This window comes from Notechis scutatus, chromosome 3 (assembly GCF_049901735.1).
Source record: "Notechis scutatus isolate UNSWTSFEM ecotype Mainland chromosome 3, rNotScu1.2, whole genome shotgun sequence".
Classification (NCBI taxonomy): Eukaryota; Metazoa; Chordata; class Lepidosauria; order Squamata; family Elapidae; genus Notechis; species Notechis scutatus.
Genome location: NC_142011.1, coordinates 6,398,572 through 6,420,195, shown reverse-complemented (window position 1 = coordinate 6,420,195; position 21,624 = coordinate 6,398,572). Strand labels below are relative to the sequence as shown.

At 44.6% G+C, this 21,624-nt stretch overlaps 1 protein-coding gene and 1 long non-coding RNA gene across 6 annotated transcripts in view; both read left to right on the top strand.

Annotated features, from left to right (window-relative positions):
- UCKL1 (uridine-cytidine kinase 1 like 1) overlaps positions 1-20,625 on the top strand; it is a 65,950-nt gene extending 45,325 nt beyond the window's left edge. For 4 of the 5 annotated variants that reach the window (XM_087962347.1, XM_087962350.1, XM_087962349.1 and 1 more), the window contains 8 exons: positions 3,947-3,966; positions 7,071-7,169; positions 9,699-9,792; positions 12,044-12,106; positions 13,363-13,485; positions 16,024-16,131; positions 17,274-17,430; positions 20,178-20,625. In XM_087962347.1, the coding sequence (XP_087818473.1) occupies positions 3,947-3,966; positions 7,071-7,169; positions 9,699-9,792; positions 12,044-12,106; positions 13,363-13,485; positions 16,024-16,131; positions 17,274-17,430; positions 20,178-20,254 (741 nt within the window). In that variant the 3' untranslated portion in view covers positions 20,255-20,625. The remainder of the gene's footprint in view (positions 1-3,946; positions 3,967-7,070; positions 7,170-9,698; positions 9,793-12,043; positions 12,107-13,362; positions 13,486-16,023; positions 16,132-17,273; positions 17,431-20,177) is intronic. The other variant, XM_087962348.1, reaches the window with a different exon arrangement.
- On the top strand, positions 7,177-8,781 carry LOC148131070 (uncharacterized). Its single transcript, XR_015749085.1, has 2 exons — positions 7,177-7,386; positions 7,921-8,781. It is a non-coding gene; the product is annotated as an uncharacterized LOC148131070 (long non-coding RNA).
- Positions 20,626-21,624: the final 999 nt, after the last annotated feature.

Genomic DNA, 21,624 nt, shown 5'->3' with positions numbered 1-21,624 from the left:
ATAAATTACGTAAATAAATGTCCTAAATTTCATAATAAATAAATGCCATAAATGAATGTCATAATAAATAAATAAATTCCATAAACAAATTTCTAAATAAATAAAATTCCATAAACAATTGCATAATAAATAAATAAATTGGATAACAAGCAAAGAAACAAAAGCACCACCCTGGTTCAAAAGACTGGAGCCCCTTCAGAGCAGCCTCTGTCTTTGCTTGAAATGCCTCTGTTGGTTGGTATCGTTTTATCGCCTTGTCTTAGGTTTTCTTTTTCTTTTCTTCCGTTTCTCTCTTCCTGCCATCAGAGTCTCTTTGCTTGCACTCTCCAATTCAAGCTTTGGTCTCGTGAAGGGAAGCTGAGGAGGAAGGACCGAACCTCCGGTTTTCAAACAGGGGGTTTCTGAAACATCAAAGCGGAAAAGAACAACAAAAAAAAAAAAACCACACACAAACCAAATGACCAGAATTTTCCACTGCCCTCCCCCCACCCCGAGTAGAGACAGAAAAGAAGGTGATGGAGGGGGAGAGGCACTTTTCAGGTCCTGGATGGAGACCTGCTACCTCTTTTGAGTATATGTTTACAACCAGGGGTGGGATTCTACCAGTTCGCACCCATTCGCTAGAACCGATTATTAACATTCTTAGCAGTTGGGAGAACCGGTTGTTAGAAGAAATGACTGGCCTAATCCTGTAAGGAAGGCAGGAAGGAAACATTCTGGTGTTGCTTACAGAAACTGCCTCTCCGTTAACCCTTATTACATTCTTGGCAGGACTAGACTTCCTGTCTCAGGAACTTCTCTGGAGTTTTTTTCCCCTCCTTTGCTGGTACTTTGCTTGTGTGGAGTGACCATTCAAAGTTACAATGGCACTGAAAAAAGTGACTTATGACCATTTTTCCACACTTACGACTGTTGCAGCTTCCCCACAATCATGAGAGGCCAGGCGAGGAGATGTGTGCCTCGGTGTGAGTGATATTGAGTTGGGCACACCCAGCCAATAACATGACCACCAAGCCATGTCCACCCAGTCACATGACCACCAAGCCATGTCCATCACCTAAGCCACGCCCACAGAACCAGTTGTTAAAAATTTTGAATCCCGCCCCTGTCTACAACTCACATTTCCTGTGCAGGGGTGGGCTTCCAAAATTTCAGCAACGGGTTCTCTGCCCGGTTTGCTGGGTGGGCGTGGCCACAGTGGGCGTGGCCTAGTCAGCCTCTTGCACCACCGGGCGGGGCATTTTTTTTAACCTCCCTGGGCTCCGGAGGCTTTCTTCGAACCTCCGGAAGGGTGAAAATGGCTTCCCCAGGCTCCGGAAGGCTCTGTGGAAGCCGGAAACGGGCCCATTTCCGGCCTTCCCAAACTTCCGGGAAGTCCGTTTTTTGCCCTCCCGGAGCCTCCACGCTCGCCCTCCCCTTACCTACATTCAAAACAGGCCGTGTGGGGACTCCTGGGAAGGGAGAGGTGGGGTGGGCATGGCCAGCCGGGAGTGGGATTTGGGGGTTCTCTGAGATTCATAGAATGTTAGCGAGGGGCTCCCCCGAACTCATGCAGACCCCCAGCAGCCCAGCCCTGCTGCTACCTTTTTGGAGGATATGTCTACAACTCACATTTCCTGGGTCATAAAACGTGTCCCCCCCCAATACAGGTAACCCTTGAGTTACAACCAAATGGAGCCTGAAATGTATGTTGGTGGGTGAAATATTTGTTTAAGTGAGTTTGTCCCATTTTGTGACATTTCTTGCCATGGTTGTTGTAAGAGATTGGACTAACATTTGACAGAAATGGTGTAGAGCAGGGGTGTCCAACCTTGGCAACTTTAAGACTTGTGGACTTCAACTCCCAGAATTCCTCAGCCAGCAAAGCTGGCTGAGGAATTCTGGGAGTTGAAGTCCACAAGTCTTAAAGTTGCCAAGGTTGGACACCCCTGGTGTAGAGTCTCCCGCTTGGTGGCGGGGTTGGACTAGATGACCTATAAAGTCCCTTCCAACTCTGATTACCTGTTATCTGAATCCCTGCATTTGTTAAGTGAGTAACACGGCTGCTTTCAGTGAATCCGGCTTCCGCTTTTCCGAAGGTCGTAAAAGGGGATCGTTTCACCCTGGGAATACTGCGAGCGTCATCAATATGAGTCGGTTGCCAAGCGTCTGAATTTTGGATCACGTGACCGCAGGGGGATGCTGCAACAGTCATAAGCATGAAAAATGGTCATAAGTGTGAAAAAGGGTTATAAGTCCCCTTTTTCAGCGCCGTGGTAACTTTGAACGGTCGCTAAATGAACTGTTGTTAAGTTGAGGACTATCTGTAACCTTCCCAAACAATGTTTGCAGGTAGTCCTTGAGTTACAACCATTCATTTAGTGACTATTGATATAAACAATGCTGTGCTTCAATGGTTAGATGGCTTAGAGGACATTGATATTTGAACGTAGATTTTTAAAAACATTTATATTTTACTGGGATCCGCTAATCTAAAGGTAAAAGTTCCCCTCGCACATACATGCTACTCGTTTCCGACTCTGGGGGCCGTGCTCATCTCCGTTACAAAGCCAAAGAAGAGCCAGTGCTGTCTGAAGACGTCTCTGTGGTCATGTGGCTAAACGCCTTCGAAGGCGCATGGAACACTTTTCCCTTCCCACCATTGCTTGCATTTTTTTACCTGCTTTCGAAATGCTCGGTTGGCAGAAGCTGGGACAAGTAACGGGAGCTCACTCCATTACGTGGCGCTAGGGATTCGAACCGTCAAACTGCCGACCTTTCTGATCGACAAGCTCAGCGTCTTAGCCACTGAGCCACCGCCTCCTTTTCCACTGATCTAGTCGAATATTAATACACATTCCTAGTCCACATATGACACGCCATCATACGTTAAATAATAATAGGGACTCTTTGACATCACAACGGCACTGAAAAAAAACTGAGTTATGACCATGTTTTACGCTTAATGGCCATTGCAGCATCCCCGTGGTCAGGCGATCAACATTCAGGCGCTTGGCAACCGCCATGTACTTATTGACCGTTGCATTGTCCTGGGTCTTGGCGTCCTCTTTTGTGACCTCAGCCAGTTTCTGACAAGCAAAGTCAACGGGGAGAGAAGCGAGATTCGTTTAATGACCGCACGATCTGCTTAACAAACTGCAGCAATTCGCTTAACTGTGGCAAAAAGGCGCAAAATGAGGCACAGCTCACCAAACTGCCTCAATTGTGGTCATACATCGAAGACTACTTGTATTTGATTTTTGGCTGTGTCGCCGATGCTCCTGGAGGTTCGGCTGCCTTCCTAAAGTTCCTTAGGACAGAAAATTCTTACCAGAAGCATCTTCTCTCTCAATCACAGATATGTTGGGATGGGAAGCTCGGTGGTGGAACTCCCAAAGGTGCTTTTTTTCCCCCCAAAAAAGCAACTGGACTTACTTTCTTTGTTTTTCCTTGAAGACATTTCGCTTCTCATTCAAGAAGCTTCTTCCGTTCTGTTCTTCCGTTCTGTTCTCCAGAACGGAAGAAGCTTCATGGATGAAGAAGCGAAACGTCTTCAAGGAAAAACAAAGAAAGTAAATCCAGTTACTTTTTGGAAAAAGAAAAAAAAAAGCACCTTTGGGGCAACCATGACTGAGAATCTCCATAGGGACATTCGATGGGCATCCTTCCTTCCATGTCCTGTCTATTTGAACCCTGAACCATCTCAACAGGACTTCGATGGTGAAGGTGCTGGCCTTGGTGGAACCTTCACACCTCTACCTGTGTTTACTACCTGCCTCAGAAGCCCATTTTCGTTCTTCATTTGGGAGTGTTCTCATTTGACTTCTTTTTCTTTTGATTTCTCTCTCTCTCTCTCTCCCCCACCCTCTCCCCTCCCTAAAACCTCAATTCTCTGGCACGGGGGACTGCTCTGTCGGTTTCCCTACCTGGTTTCATCCCAAATGTCTCAACCCACCTTGACGATCAGAGGAAGCTGCGCTGGGATATGTGAGGAACCAATTGGCATCCTGGTTTGATTTGAGCACTAAATTGTGTGAGCTTCTGCTGCTGGCTGATCAAAGATGCATGGGGAGGACCCCCAAGGGTCTGGTTTAGCTTGCCCTTCCTCTAACCCAGCTGGTGTGTGGTTTTAGGGTTGGCTTCTCTAAGCAAACACAGGGTTTTGTGTCTCTGGTCCTCTTCCCTCAACAAAGTCAACCTGCCAACAATGACATCACTGGGAGAACATTTGGAGTAGGTTTCCAAGGGGTGGGCCCAACTTCTGGACTCGAACTTGATTAGGTAACTTCTGGAGGCCCATCAACACGATGAGGTGATTCCACGGACATGGGAGTCACCATGGTTTAGGTGAGGTCCATGGACCTCAGAAGGTTCATGAACAGGGCTGGAAAGGAGAAGAAACCCAAGTCGGTGCTTCCATTCCAGATAGCCTCCATCTTAGGTGGCCTCAAACACAGGTCTGTATTTGAGGTCATTTAAGATGGTAGAATTCAGTGGAAGTCAATGAAGACGGTCTAGCAGCCTTGTTTTTAAGGGAGTGGATATCTTCACAAGAGAGAGTATAACACGTAGTTTGGCCCCGTTCTTGAAAACAAAGCATGAGATGCTTTTTGTGAGGTGGAAACTTGATACCCTGTTTCCCCAAAAATATGACCTACCCTGAAAGTAAGTTCTAGCTTGATTTTATACGTGCACCCAATATAAGTCCAACCCCCCCAAAAATAAGCCCTAATTAAGATCCTGCCCCCTCCAGAGTGCACAGGTAAAAGTTAAGCTAGGGTGAGGATGAGGGGTTGAAGCTGTCCTACTACTTTGGACAGTTGTAGCCAGGCCTCACACACCTCGACACCTGCCTTGCCGGCCCATTTCTTCTGCAGCTGGCAAGGCTGGCAAGGCTTTCCCTGAAGGCCTCTGTAGCTGATAACAAAGTTCTGGATCGATCCAGAGCTCTGTTACCAGGTGCAGAGGCCTTCAGGAAAGCCTTACCGGCTGCAGAAGAAGAAGTTCCTGAAGGCCTCTGACAGCAAAAAGGAGGCTGGGAGCAACGTGCACAAGTGAGGTTAGTCAGTGGATTACATCCCTCGAAAATAAGACCTGGTGCCTTTTTTGATGGCAAAAAAAAAACCACATAAAACAGGGTCTTATTTTCGGGGAAACACGGTATTATAGGAGGATTCTTCAAGCTTTTTTAAATGGAAAAGCAGAAAAGAGCCCTATGGAGTAATTTGGTGGGTTAGCGGAGTGTCTCTAGCAGTGTTTTCTGAGCGTAAGTTGTATGGACTTCAATTCCCATAATTCCCCAGCCAGCGAATATTATCTCCGGAACTGTGTTTTCCTCAAGCTTGGCAACTTTTAAGATGTGCGGACTTCGACTCCCAGAATTCCCCCTGCCAGCCGTGAGGGAATTTTAAACTGGTGATGCCAAATGGACCGAAATGCAGAGCTGATTCCCCTTGCTACACGCTGACGCTTTCAGAGAATTTTGCAAACTTATTTGGACTCCTGATTAATCCACGTTGTTGGGATCTCTTTCTGTCTGTCTGTCTGTCTCCCTGCCTGTTGCTTTGAAACCAGTCTGGCTTTTGAACGACATCTGCTTTCGTTTGTGTGTGGGTGGCTAAAAGACAGCATCCTATTTTCTTGCAAAATCCCGGGACTGAGGGTGTCCTTGGGCCCATCCCAACCAACCACACAGAATTGGCAGGGTGGCTGACCCGTTCCATTTTCCTGGTTCGGTTCCCAGTAACTTTCTTTGAGACAGGATAAGGGGGCAGCCCCCAGATATGGGGAGGATCAGAATAAGGCACATCTTGAATAAACCATTTTTGAGTTTTTCAACTTTCTGGCCAATCCCTTCCTCCGTCGTTCCTGTTGTCTCCCTTCCCTGTATAATTATTGGCAGCCTGAATTCTTAGCTGTCATTCCTCATAAAAATGTTTTTGCTGCACCTTGTGCCCTCAGAACTGCCATCTTCTGGAGAGATCCTTGGTCCTCTGTGAGTTTGGTGGTTTGCTTGCAGACATTTCGTCACCCAACTACATAACATCATCAGTGCTCTGTGCCTACCTAGTCTGGTAATGAAACGTCTGCAAGAAAACCACCAAGCTCAGAGAGCACTAAGGAACGTACAGTCGTTCTCTTCCTCCTCCTCCATTCTGTAAACCCCACTTCCTTCTAGCACTGATGATGTTACCTAACTGGGTCATGAAACATTGCAAGAAAACTATCAAGCTCAGAGACTATTAAGAACCGCACAATCCCGTCTCCTTTTCCTCCTCCTCCTCCTCTCTGTATCCTGCACTCCTTTCTAGCACTGATGATGTTACCTAGTTGGGTCATGAAACATTGCAAGAAAACTATCAAGCTCAGAGACTATTAAGAACCGCACAATCCCGTCTCCTTTTCCTCCTCCTCCTCCTCCTCCTCCTCCTCCTCCTCCTCCTCCTCCTCCTCCTCCTCCTCCTCCTCCTCCTCCTCCTCCTCCTCCTCCTCCTCCTCTTCCTCTCTGTATCCTGCACTCCTTTCTAGCACTGATGATGTTACCTAGTTGAGTCATGAAACATTGCAAGAAAACTATCACGCTCAGAGACTATTAAGAACTGCACAATCCTCTTCCTCCTCCCTGTACTCCTAGCACTGATGACGATACCTAGTTAGGTCATGAGACATCTGCAAGAAAACCACCAAAATCAGAGAGCACCAAGGACCCCGCAGTCCTCTTCCTCCACTCCACAAACCCCACTCCCTTCTGTCACTGAAGAAGTTACCTAGTTGGCTCATGAAACGTCTCCAAGAAAAAGCCACCAAGCTCAGAGAGCACTAAGGACCGCAACAGTTCAACCCCGGGCTACAAATATTCTTCTTAAAATGTACGACGTAGAACAATATTGAATACTTCACACTACCTAATAACTTGGGTAGTGTCGCGAGACCCAACCCATGCTTAGCTCAAAAGAAGGCCTGAGACACTTCTTCCCTGAATAGTCCAGGAAGGGTGGCCAGGAAAGCCTGTGTGGTTAGTTGGGGTGGGGAAAAGGAGACCTCGGGGAGATCTATCCTCAAGTTGACCCATACTTTCTCTTCATTTCCAGGGCAGCGCTGGCTTCTGCTCATCAATGTCACCCCCTTCCCAAGACCCTCAGTGTCCTGAAGAACACCCCGCAGGTCAGGGGGATGCACACCATTATCCGGTGAGTGTTCAACCTCCGAGTTGGTGCAAATGTCCACCCCTCATTATTTTGTATGTTCATTTAGTCATGTTTATGTAGTGTGTATTGGAGGTGGAGACCCTTTGAGAGCTGGATGCAACTGTGGGAAGGAATATCCTTCTGAGTTCAGTTCCAAGTGGGGAAGAAAGACACTGGAAACATGGTGACTGCTTGGAAAGGTGGTTTAATGGTGGACAATGTTAGGGATACACCCTAGCAGAATGTGCACGGCAGTCAGGCAGGCAGGCAAATATGTGAGATAAACGTTTTTGTAGCTTACACTCAGTAAAAACAGATACACTGTGCTAGTTAAATAGTTTATTCCAGTAAGAGTTTTAGCATAGTCAAACAGTCCATATATCATTCACTAGTTCAGTCCGTTCGGGGATTATTCAGTTGCAAAGTCCAGTGTCGAAAAAGAGGTCAATAAACTTACAAATATCAATCCAGTAATATATCTTCTCGCAGTAGAGATATAAAGAAGTCAAACCTCCTTTCTTCCTTCGACGTTCAAAAACTCAGCAGCAGGGAATACGCAGTTAGCAAACCATCAATCCAGCAATCCAGCAAGCAAGTAGGTTCTCTTGCTCCCTCTTATGGCGGTTTTACAACTGCACCCAAAAATACATGCTTTGCAGTTTAAAGTGACACACACTTAAACTTACTATCATAGTTTATATATATTATTTTACCCAAACTACATTAGGTAACCTTGTTATTCCTAACAGACAAGACCACATGGATTGGGGGATCCTGGGCAAAAAGGGGGAGAGGTGCTAAGAGTCCCTGGGTTTTATGCCCTCTCTGGGCTTTGAACTTCCTGGGGCACAGGAAGAGTATCCTGATTGGTTGCTGCCAGAGGTCATCGCTAGCTTTGTAGGTTGTCTTGTGGGCTAAGTTTGCTTGAAACTTGGTGGGCGGTGCAATGAAGGGCAATTAAATGGCTCTGTCTGAAGGAGTAGATCTTTGTTATGTAGAATAAGACCTAGGCCCCAGGACTTAATGGCCCGTTAACAAAGGTTGGGTGTGTGTGTGAGTTTCTGCCTTCTGAGCTTCTACTTCTCTTTTAGGGGACATATTCTGCCTTTTTAGTATATTCTAAAATATTTTGTTTTTCTAGGAGAGGGGTGGGTTTTAATTTCCAACACAACGAAATTTCATTTTAATGTATGCCAATGTCGACTAAAGAGAGACTCCTTTGGTCTTTTTAGCTGCCAGAAAAAGGGAGTGGGGGGAAAAAACAGTGCATTCCTTAAGTGCCTAGATAATCATCCTGGCAGCCCAAAGTTGTTGGAGTGCAAGAATATTACTGGAGAGCATGATTGATGACTCTTGGCTATGGATGTGTCCCATTGGAGAATATACATCCAGGGCGTATGGGGAAGACCTGGGTCAAGGGGGAAATGAATGATGTATTTTAGTATCGGCTGCATCCAGCCAACACCAACACGGCCTCTTCTAATAAATCAATTTTCTTTTCTGAGATGTGGCTAGAGATTTATGATTTGAATGGGGGTAGATTTGTTGGGAGTCCTGACAGCCGATTCGTGTGCATCCAAAAGTGACAATAAAGTTATTCTAAGTTCTAAGTCAATTCTAAGTCTTCTAAGTCTCCTTATCCTCCCTTCCTCTACTCTGCTATCAACTCTGGTGTGTGGGGAATACAGGTTGTCCTTGACTTACAACAGTGCATTTAGCAGCTGTTCGAAGTTGCAAAGGCCCTGGAAAAAGTGACTTAAGACCGTTTTCACAATTAACAACCGTTGCAGCATCCCGCATAATCGCGTGATCAAAATTCAAACCCTTGACTCATACTTACAATGGTTGCCATGTCCCGGGGCTCATGTGATTCCCCTTTTGCAACCTTCTGACTGTCAACGTTCCAGAAAACCTTCACTCCGAGACAGACAATCTTCTCAAAAGTTCTGCCTTAATTGGATAGTAAACTGGTGCATCTGAGGAATCCCGAATCTGAAAGTTCCGGGCTTCCTTGCAATAAGTAAAAACTACAAATCCATCATCCCCTGCACCTCCCCATTGCATCACATGCCCCAATCACCATCCGTCCCGATTTGAGACATCCCCCTCACCCAGGTGCAGAAATAACATGACCTTGAATTAGAAAAAGAATGTTATTATGTCTAAGCCAATGGGGAAGCCAGATTCACTGAACAAGTGTAAGTGTAAAAGTAGGACATCAATCACTTTTTTCAGTGCCATTGTCACTTCAAATGGTCACTAAACGAATGGTTGTCAGTCAAGAACTCCCCGCAATGTCATTCTACTGTATTATCAAGCAGCATTAACCGAATCTGGCAAGTTCCACTGTACAATTCCCTCACCATCACCTTTGCAGCCCGGTAACTTGGACCAAAGGTCAGTTTTGAAGCCTAAAATTGGTGGTTGAGGGACGCTGTGCAGGCGCACGAAGCTCTCTCTCATAGAACTCGTAGTAAAAAAAAAAAAAGGGTGAATCCCACCACTGTTCCCATCCCTTTTTTTGCTTTCCAGGAACAAGGGGACAAGCCGGGATGAGTTTATTTTCTACTCCAAGCGGCTAATGCGTCTTCTCATTGAGCATGCGTTGTCGTTTCTCCCCTTCCAGGTAAGTTACTCATCGGAGAGAACAAAAAGAAATGTCTGCTTTATACGTTGGTTTAATGATGGAGACCTGAACATAGAATGGAATGGAATAGGGACAGGGATAGGATAGGATAGGACAGGACAGGACAGAACAGAATGAGGAAAGAATGAATAGAATAGAGAAATAAGAATATGGAATGGAATGGAATGGAATAGGAATAGGATAGAATAGAAAAAAAAGAATAGAAAAAGAATGGAATGGAATAGAATAGAATAGAATAGAATAGACTAGAATAGAATAGAATAGAATAGAGAAATAGACTAGAATGGTAATAGAATAGAATAGAAATAGAATTAGAAATAGAATAGTATAGAATAGAGAAATAAGAATATGAAATAGTATAGAATAGAAAATAGAATAGAATAGAATAGAATAGAATAGAATAGAATAGAATAGAATAGAATAGAATAGAATAGAATTCATTATTAGAATGTGAGACAACAAGGACTTTATCTTGGTGAAATGCTCTCAGTGTACAAAAAGAAAAGATACATTCATAGTGTCAAGAATCATCAGGTCCAAATAATAATAGTCATAAGGTACAATAAGCAATCAAATCATACTAGGAAACAGTCAATATAAATCGTAAGGATACAAGCGACAAATTGAACATCATTGAACACTGGGCCTTATCTAACAAAATGCAGTTCAGTGGTGAGAAAAGTAAGACTTTACTCCTAGGCAAGGAAAATAGAATAGGTGGTACCCAGATCAACAGCAGTAAATATGAGTGGGATCTTGGAGTCCTAGTGGACAGTCACTGAAATGTGAGCCAGCCATGTGCTGCAGCAGGCAAAAAAGCCAACGCAGCCCTAGTCTGCATTAACAGGAGGATAGAATCATGTGGAGTTTTAATACCCCTTTCTAATGCCTTGGTTAGACCACAGTTGGAATACTGCATCCAGTTCTGGCTGCCACGATACAAAAATGATGTTGAGGTTCTAAAAAGAGAGATATAAAAATGATGATTAGGAAACTGGAGGCTAAACTATACGATGAGCAGTTGTAGGAACTGATGTATTTAGTCTAACAAAGAGAAGAACTAGTGCGACATGTCTGTGGAGATTCTCAGTCATCCAGGCCATGGTTGTCCACAGCTGGTCATTTGCATTCTTTTAGGAAATCACTGAGGCCCCTTGGAGGTTTTATCTGTGTCCTCAGGGTCACCTGAGTAGCGCAAATGCGTGTGGAGTCTTCTTGGTACTGCTGAAAGGACAATTCCAAGAAGGTTTTCAACAGTTCCAAAAGGCTCCACACTCATTTGCACCACTCAGGTGACCCTGAGGACACAGACAAAACCTCCAAGGGGCCTCAGTGACTTGCTAAAGGATGCAAATGACCAGCTGTCTGCAAGGTGTATAAACCTTCCATTCCCCCACCATCCAGCCAGAGCTGAGCTTCTTGGATGAGAAGTGAAAGGTCTTCCAAGAAAAAGAAGGAAGTCCAGTTGCCTCTTGGGACAACTAGTGTGACATGTTAGCAGTCTTCCAATATTTGACGGGTTGTTGCAGAAAAGAGCGGGTCAGCCTCCAAAGCACCTGTGGGCAAGTCAAGACATAATGTATGGAAACCAATCAAGGAGACATCCAAACTAGAACTAAGGAGAAATTTTCTGACAGCGAGAACAATTAATCAGCGGAATGACTTCCGTCCAGAAGTTGTGGGTTCTTAATCACTGGAGGATTTTTAAGAAGAGACTGGACAGCCATTTGCCCAGCATGGTAGAGGGTCCGCTGCTTGAGAGCAGAGGGTTGGACTAGAAGACCTCCAAGGTCCCTTCCAACTCTGTTATTCTGTATTCTGTATCTCTCCATAGGAGAGCAAACTATGTTGAATCACAGCATGGATACTGCAACAGGCAACCTAAGATGGGCATGGATGCAACCCTTTAATAAGGTTACTTTAACCTTAAGGTAAATGAACCTTAAGGTTAAAGTAACCTGTTGTCCACAATGATGCATTTTTTTTTGCCAGAAACAAGAAGTAAACTCCACATTGCAGTCATGGGACCATGAGACAATGCAAACAGCCACCAAATGTGGGCCAGTTGCCAAGTGTCCAAAATGCGATCGGGGTGTGTGTGGCTCTTGGAACTTTGAATCCTGCTTGTCAAGGACCTTTTTTGGGCATTGGTCACAACTTGGAATGGTCGCAAAGACAAGGACCAACCGGAATTTATGATTAGTTTATGCCGTTCTCCTTTTGTTTCCAGAGCTGCACAGTGCAAACGCCACAAGGCGAGGACTACGAAGGTTGTACGTATAGTGGGAAGCAAGTAAGTTCAAGCAGCAAGAGATCCTTGAAAGGGAAATCATGTGACCGTTTGTTAGCATGTTTTTTTTTAATGGGGGAAAAAAAATTCATTTTTGTAAGGCTGTTTTAATACGGAGAGGATTGGGCAGTTGCTAAAATTGTTAGAGCAGTTAGCAGAACGAATTCAGAGCAGAACAAAGATGTAGAGCCACCCAAAAAAGTGGGAAATGTAATGCAAATGCTTCCCTCTGCCCCAGGGTTTGGATAATATCAGTATCCTCTTCTTTGTGGCTGTCTGTGACTAAAAAGAGAAAGAGGGTGAGAGAAAGAGGGTGTGTGTGTGTGTGTGTGTGTGTGAGAGAGAGAGAGAGAGAGAGGGAGGGAGGGAGGGAGAGGGAGAGATTTGAAAACAGTTTTAAGTATTTTTAGAACTGTAGAACTTCTGAATTCACTTGGGTTACGTCTGGACTGATTTAGTTTGATATGTCTTAAATTTGGTTTTTCAACGTTGCCCAAAGTCACTGTATTGTGAGATGGGGGAAGGAAGGAAGGAAGGAAGGAAGGAAGGGAGGAAGGAAGGAAGGGAAGGAAGGAAGGGAAGGAAGGAAGGAAGGAAGGAAGGGAAGGAAAGGAAGGAAGATAGGAGACATGGGAGGAAGGGGAGGAAGGAAGAAGGGGAAAAGGAAGGAGGAAAAAAGGGAGGATGGGAGGAAGGAAGGAAGGGGGAGAAGGAAGGGAGGAAGAGGCAGGAAAGGAGGAAGGAAGAGAGGGAGGGAAGGAGGGAAGAGGGAGGGAGGGAGGGAGGAGGGAGGAGGAAGGAAGGAAGGAAGGAAGGAAGGAAGGAAGGAAGGAAGGAAGGAAGATAGGAGACATGGGAGGAAGGGAGGAAAGAAGGGGGAAGGGGGAAAGGAGGAAAAAAGGAAGGGAGGGAGGGAAGGAAGGAGAAAGGGAGGGGGAGGAAGGAAGGAGAGAAGGAAGGGAGGAAGAGGCAGGAAAGGAGGAAGGAAGAGAGGGAGGGAAGGGAAGAAGGGAGGGAGGGAGGGAGGGAGGGAGGGAGGAAGGAGGAAAGCAATGAACTAAAAAATGTTGTTCTGTTTTCCTTATAAAAGTGACACTCTGGGATTCCATAGAGGGGATGGTTGTCTGCCTGGAAGGCAACAAGCCAAATAATAATAATAATAACAATATTCTGAGCTTTTATCTAAGCCGGAGAAGATGGAAAGCAAAGAGGATCTGGTTCTCTGAAGTGCTGTTAAAATGGCGCCTTCTCTCTCCTAGATCACGGGGGTCTCCATTTTGAGGGCCGGAGAGACCATGGAGCCAGCCCTGAGGGCTGTTTGCAAGGATGTCCGGATCGGCACCATCCTGATTCAGACGAATCGATACACGGGGGAGCCTGAGGTAAAGTGCTCAAAACGGGAGAAGACGAGGAAGCCCCCAGAATGATCCAATGACCCCTTTTACGAAGTTGTTCGTGACTTATTTACATTTATCCTCTCACCTTGCCTCAACCTCAGCAGCTTTTAAGATATGTGGACTTCAACTCCCAGAATTCCCCCGCCAGCCATGCTGGGTCTGTTTAATGTTTGTCTGCCTGATAGAGAGAAATTAGGGGATCCTAGCTGCTCTAATTCCTCCAATTTCATGTTACCGATACCTTTTTCCATTTTTAAAACAGTTCCTTCCCCCCAATATCTTATTTTTTAAAAGTTTGGATCAAAATTATACATAATATTTTCTGCTTGGTTGTTTGTCTGACGTTAATCCCTGCTTATCTGGGAGTAGGTTATCATGCGTGTGCGTGTGTGTGTGTGTGTGCGTGTGTGTGTTGTACACATACATACATGTATATGGGATGACCCGGAGTGTCCCACAAATACAACAAAAACCAAAACATAAATAAACGTTCTTCAGTGCCTTCAACTTGGCTTCACTGTTCAATTGATCGCAGTTGGAGAGTAAACTCTTTCCAAAATAACATTCCAAGCAAAAGAAATACAGTCCAACTCAAAAAGCAGATAATGAAGCAATAAAAAAACCAGAAACAATCCACACTGAAATAAGTTCCAGGACAGACCAGGATAATTAATTACAAACTTCAAGAAGATAACCCGGTATAGTCCGTTGGAAGAACGCTAACCAAGATAAACCTCATCCAGAGTTTGTTTCCAGGGTTTGCTAGCACGCAGGTCCTAACTCTTATGCAGTTCTCACACCTGCATCCCATGAAGAGGGTCAAGGCCCTCTCCTCCTGAGTAGACCACGTCTTTCCCTTATCCTCTCCTCCCTGCATGCCCTAGGATGGAGATGGGATGGGCCTGGGTCCTCCTCTGCCTGCTCAGCCGGCCTCTGCCCTTCCCCAGCCTCCTCCACAACCCCTGGAGCCACACTTCCACTCCCTGTTGGCTGTTCCTCCTCTCCCTCGGAGTCAGTCTCCACCAGCGGCATGACAGTATATGTGGTGACGTAATGGTTCAGCAATTAAAGATGTTAAGTTTGCCATCTGGAAAGCAGTCAGCCTTTGGTTCAAGACCCAAGTGCCGTGCGACGGGATGAGTTTTTGTTCGTTGCTTTAGCTCCTGCCCACCCGGCAGTTCGAAAGCATGCAAATGCGAGTAGATCAATAGGTACCCCTTCAGCGGGAAGGTAACAGCATCCCGTGTTTCGCTCCATCACGTTGCAGCATGATGTCATGCTGGCCACATGACCGCGCAAAGGTCTTCGAACAACACTGGCTCCTTCAGCTAAGAAAGGAAGATGAGCGCTGCGTCCTAGATTCTGACATGACAGGATAGGGGAAACCTTTACCTTTATATGAAACAAATAGACCAGAACACATTCTCTCCAGCAGCTTACACCAGTGGTGGGATTCAAAAAAATTTACTACTGGTTCTGTGGGTGTGTGGCTTGGTGGGCATGGCAAGGGGAGGATATTGCAAAATCCCCATTCCCACCCGACCCCACTAACCTGCTTTCCAGCTCCATTCTCCTGTGCAGGGCAACCAAAGGAGACCCAGCCGATCAGCTGGGACTCAATGGGAGTCAGACAAGAGATGGGGGCGGAGCCATTCAGAGGTGGGATTTGCCAGTTCTCCAAACTACTCAAAATTTCCGCTGCCGGTTCTCTAAAACTGGTCAGAGCCGGCTGAATTCACCACCTCTGGCTTACACCCAGATAAGCAGGGATTAACGCCAGACAAACAATCAAGCAGAAAACAATACCATAATCGAGGAGCTACTAAGGAGAAAAGCCATCCTCCGGCAGGGCAAGCTACTGCATATAAACAGGGAGCAAACCCCACACTCACCGGCAGTGATGGTGTTACGTAGTTGTGTTATAAAAAGCAAGCAACAACTGAGCTGTTTGTCCTTTGTTTTCAAGTCATATTGTGGCATTTGTTGTGCACAGATCTTGATGGCACTTTGAAAACTGCTTTGGGAGGAATTTTACCCTGGAAAGCGTGATACAAATCCTTTGCAAGGAATAAGTGGACAGGCAGTCCTCGACTTATGACCACAACGGAGCCCAACGTTTCTGTTGTTAAGTGAGACGCTTGTTAAAAGAGACTTTCGTCCCATTTTTGCGATCTTTCTTGCCTCTGTTGTTAACTGAATCACTGCAGTTGTTAAGTTAGTAACCCGGCTGTTAAGTATATAATGGCTTCCCCCTTGAAGGTCGCAAAAGGGGCACTGCAACCGTCATAAATGTGAGTCAGTTGCCAAAGGGTCTGAATTTTAATCACGTGACCATGGGGGGGGTGGAATGTTGCAACAGTGTGAAAAATGGTCCTTAGTCACTTTTTTCAGTGCCGTTGTAACTTCGAGCGGTCACAAAATGGACTGTTGTAAGTCGAGGACTACCTGTACGTAAATGAATACATCAATAAACCTTTCAGCTGCTCCATGTTTGCACCTTGATGTCTTTCTCTTCCCTTCCAGCTGCACTACCTGAGGCTCCCAAAGGACATCAGTGAAGACCACGTGATTTTGATGGACTGCACCGTCTCCACGGGGGCAGCGGCGATGATGGCCGTGAGGGTGTTGCTGGTAAGGGGAAAGGAGAATCTGTGTAGTCCTCGACCTACGATAGGTCGGTTAGCGACCATTCAAGTTTACGACAGACTTACCTGGGGGCTACTTATGACTTGGATTCAAATGTACAGATCGACCTCTGCATACAATCACCATTGAGCCCCAATTATTATGAGCCCTGGTGGCGCAGTGGTTAGAATGCAATACTTGCAGGCTACTTCTGCTGACTGCCGGCTGCCTCCAGTTTGGCGGTTCAATCCTGACCGGCTCAACGTCGACTCAGCCTTCCGTCCTTCCGAGGTTAGTAAAACGAGGACCCAGATTGTTAGGAGCAAGATGCTGACTCTATAAACCGCTTAGAAAGAGCTGTAAAGCACTGTAAAGCGGTATATAAGTCTAAGTGCTATTTCTATTGCTATTCCTTCCTCCCTCCCTCTCTCCCTCCATCCTTCCTTTCTTCCTTCCTTCCTTCTTAAGGTTGACTCAGCCTTCCTTCCTTCCTTCCAAGGTGGGTAAAATGAGGACCCAGATTGTTAGGGGAAGATGCTGACTCTGTAAACCGCTTAGAGAGAGCTGTAAAGCACTGTAAAGTGGTATATAAGTCTAAGTGCTATTTCTATTGCTATTCCTTCCTCCCTCCCTCTCTCCCTCCATCCTTCCTTTCTTCCTTCCTTCCTTCTAAAGGTTGACTCAGCCTTCCTTCCTTCCGAGGTGGGTAAAATGAGGACCCAGATTGTTAGGGGGAAGATGCTGACTCTGTAAACCGCTTAGAGGGGGCTGTGAAGCGGTATATAAGTGTAAGTGCTATTGAATTGCTATTTATAGCCCTCTCTGGGCAATTTACAATGTAGAAGCATGATTTGCATCTCACCCCCCAACAATCTGGGTCTTAAGTACTATTCATCCTTTTTTTAACAACCCCATAATCCCTTGCGGAGTGGAATCTGGGCAACTGAATGAAGCTGGGGTTTTCAATTCAATGTGTGAAGAGTGAAGGATGTGTGTTTGTGTTTATTTTCATGGTCATGATGTGCGCTGAAGATGGTGTTTGATTTCATTGTACAGGGTGAAATGACAATAAAGTAAAGTAAAGTAAACCAAACCAGAAAATAAAGCTAGGAGTGAAAGAGAAGCTGAAATCCCTTTGTTTCCTTTAGGATCACGACGTTCCAGAGGATAAGATTTTCCTCCTCTCCTTGTTGATGGCCGAGATGGGCGTCCACTCGGTCGCTTATGCTTTCCCGCAAGTCAAGATCATCACCACTGCGGTGGACAAGAAAGTAAACGACCTTTTTCGCATCATCCCTGGTATTGGTGAGTGGTTCCGTCAGGGATGTTAAAATAACGACGGCCGTAAGACACGAACGGAAGGGGAGAATTTAGGGGGAAAAGCCGTTCGGTGTGTGGGGGAAAATACCGGTAGTCCTCGACTTACAGCAGTTCATTTAATGACCGTTTGAAGTGACAATGGAGCTGAGAAAAGTGACGTATGGCTATTATTCACACACGGTGAGTAGGCCAGTTCCTTGGGATCTCTCTGGATCAGGTGAAGACGAGAGATAGCCCTCACGTGCTCCGGACAGCTACTTCTTGCAAGAAGACCGTGGTTTCCCCCACAGTTTGAAGGCTGAGAGGTCACGTCATGGGACTGCACCACTTAGTAACAGCAGTTCTAACACTTCCTGGTTGCCACCGTTAAGGGAATCACTCTAGGTCGTTAAGCGAGGACCTCACATCAGCACGATTTGCAACTTCCTGCATGCTCTCCCATTGTCTCCCAACGTCCATTAAATTAAGCGTGTCAGGTCAACCTTTTGGGCATCAGGGACCGGTTCCATGGAGAAAGGTTTTTCCGCAGACCGGAGGGGAACGTGGTTTCGCATCCTGCCTGCACGCCGCAGACGGGGCTTCACTTATTTGCACGGACCAGTTGCTGGCGTGCCGTGGCCCGGTGCCAGACAATGGACCAAGGGTTGGGGATCCCTGGTGTTATGTGAACGCAGTTTATGGGTGTTTTAGAATCCTACTGGATAGGATAGGATAGGATAGGATAGGATAGGATAGGATAGGATAGGATAGGATAGGATGGATAGGATAGGATAGGATAGGATAGGATAGGATAGGATAGGATAGGGTGAGGTGAGGTGAGGTAAGATAATAAGATGATAAGGTAAAGCAAGAAGATAAGAGCATCATCATCCTCTTTCAACAACTCCATAATCCCTTGTGGGGATGGAGTCTGGGCAACTGAATGGAGCGGAGTGTTTACTGGCCGGATGCCTTTCCTGTTGCCAACACGGAGTTTTGTTCAGCAGATATATTCTCATTGTGCCTAGAGAGAGAAATACCTGCCTCTACCCTAGAATTAAACTCACAGCCTCCTGATTGTGAGGCGAGACCTTCACCTCTAGGCCACTGCATCACATAAGATAAGATAATAAGATAAAACATAAGATAAGATGCAGTAGGTAAGACAGAAGATAAGATAACATAAAGATAAGATAACCTCTATTGACACTTTTCTGTATACACAATGGCACACATTAAAATGAAATCCTTATGCCTGCTCTCAAAAGAAATATTTATTATATTATATTATATTATATTATATTATATTATATTATATTATATTATATTATATTATATTATATTATATTATATTATATTATATTATATTATATTATTATATTATATTATATTATATTATATTATATTATATTATATTATATTATTATATTATATTATATTATATTATATTATATTATATTATATATTATTATATTATATTATATTATTATATTATATGATATGATATTATATTATATGATATGATATTATATTATATTATATTATATTATATTATATTATATTATATTATTACATTACATTACATTACATTACATTACATTACATTACATTACATTACATTACATTATACAATATACATATATGTACATGTATATGTGTGTGTATGTATGTATGTATGTATGTATGGTATTCAGCTTTGTTCGGGTATTTTCCCACGTCATTATAGTTGTGTTTTTAAAGTTGTAGCAACGTTTCGGCAGAATCTCATCTGCCATCATCAGGCTTCTGTATTGTGTTCGTCTGTGAGTCAGACTTTCACAGCCATTTCAGTTTTAAATTTGGGGCTAGCCTACTGCTATGCCAGAATGGTTTTTTCTTCATCCTGATTGGTTCCATTCTAACACAGCAGTAGGCTAGCATCAAATTTAAAACAGAAACGGCTGTGAAAGCCTGACACACAGACGAACACAATGCACAAGCCTGATGATGGCAGATGAACGATTTTGCTTGTCAGAAGGTCACAAAAGGTGACCACACGACCTTGGGACAGCATGACAGTCATAAATACCATTTCCCCCAAAATACGACCAACCCCGAAAGTAAGTCCTTATATTGCACCCAATATAAGCCCTACCCCCAAAATAAGCCCTAATTAAGATCCCGCCCACTCCCAAGTGCACAGGTAAGAAATAAGCTAGGGTGGGGATGTGTGTGGGGGGTGGAACTGCCCTACTACTTACCTTTGGACAGATGTAGCCAGGCCTCGCACACCCCGACACCTGCCTTTCTGCCTTGCTGGCCCATTTCTTCTGCAGCTGGCGAGGTTGGCAAGATCCAAGATCGATCCAGAGCTCTGTTACGGGCTGCAGAGGCCTTCAGGAAAGCCTTGCCAGCCGCAGAAGAAGAAATTCCTGAAGGCCTCTGACAGCAAAAACGAGGCCAGGGGTGACACGCACACGTGAGGTTAGTCAGTGGGTGACATCCCCCCAAAATAAGACCTGGTGCCTTTTTTTGGTGGCAAAAAAATATATATAAGACAGGGTCTTATTTTCAGGGAAACACGGTACGAGTCAGTCGCCCATTTTGATCACGTGACCATGGGGATGCTACAGCAATCGTAGAGTGTGAAAACAATCCTAAGTCAAAACTTTTTTCAGGGCCATTCCTTTGAACGGTCACTAAAGGAACCACTGTACGTTGAGGACCACCTGTAAATAAATGTGAATCTCACTACTTCTCCCGCTGTTTTCTAGGAAATTTTGGGGACCGTTACTTCGGCACAGATGCCCCGCCGAATTGGAGCGATGAGGAAGACACCTTGGATTCTTGACCACCTCTCTGTTCTAGAAACTTCTCAGAAGGAGTGGCCCATCCTACAGCCACACCTTGACCCCCCACGCCTTCATGCACTCCTCCGTAAATCTCCGAACCCTAAGAAAAAAAAGAATATTTGGAAACGCAGCTGTTCATATTTTCTTCTGCTTCGTTTTGCGTCAAAAGCTGAAGCAGTATTTTTTAAGGAGTTGGGGGTTTGAGGTGGCCGTGTAAGAGAGTGGCTCCTAGTTTTGTTTCTGTTTGTTTTTTTTTTTTTTTTTAAGTATGCACGAGTGTCTTTGAGTCCAGAAGCAGTTTATTTTAATTTTTTTAAAAAAGTAATATAACTTATTTTATTAAAAAAAAAAACCCACTTCCTTGGCCAAACTGTGGAGGATTTCACTCCAGTGTCTGTCATTCCTTACACAGAATTGCAAAACCATGTCAAGACCATTTGGCAGGGTGACTACCTTTATGAGATAACCCAGGAGCGACACACAGCACACAGAGACTCCGACAGTAACAGTGGGTTAATATACAACAGGTATATACAGACAATATACATGTGGTAGCAAAATACTTTTGCTCGAATACTTTTCGAGCTTTTCTTCTTCCTAACACACGGAGAACTTCTTCACTGAAGTTCACAAGGAAAGAGAACCACGCCCTCTAATGGCTGCCTTTTATATACACACCTCTTAAAGGGAACTTTACTCTCCAGCCTTAAAGGGAAAATACTCATATTATGCTGAATCACTCTTGTTACATTTATTTATTTAATTTATTTATTTATTTTATTTATTTATTTGATTTGCCAATTGTTTACAAGATAATAAGTATAAGTGTATACATAGTTGTGGATACATGAAATGGGTACATATAAGAAAAAATAAAAGAATAAGAGAAACAATAGGACAGGGACGGTAGGCACGTTGGTGCGCTTATGCACGCCCCTACAGACCTCTTAGGAAAGGGGTGAGGTCAATAGTAGACAGTCTAAGGTTAAAGTTTTTGGGGTTTGGGGAAGAAACTACAGAGTCGGGTAGAGTATTCCAGACATTGACCACTCTATTGCTGAAGTCGTATTTCCTGCAATCAAGTTTGGTGCGGTTTACTTTGAGTTTGTATCTATTGTGTGCTCTTGTGTTGTTATGGTTGAAGCTGAAGTATTCACTGACAGGTAGGACATTGCAATGTATGATTTTATATACCATGCTTAAGTCAGACCGAAGACGGCGTAATTCAAGGTTTTCTAGTTCTAGAATTTCAAGTCTGGTGGCATAAGGTATTCTACAACAAGTAGAGGAGTGGAGAACTCTTCTTGTGAAATATTTCTGGACTTTCTCAATTGTGCTAATATCAGATACGTAGTATGGGTTCCAGACT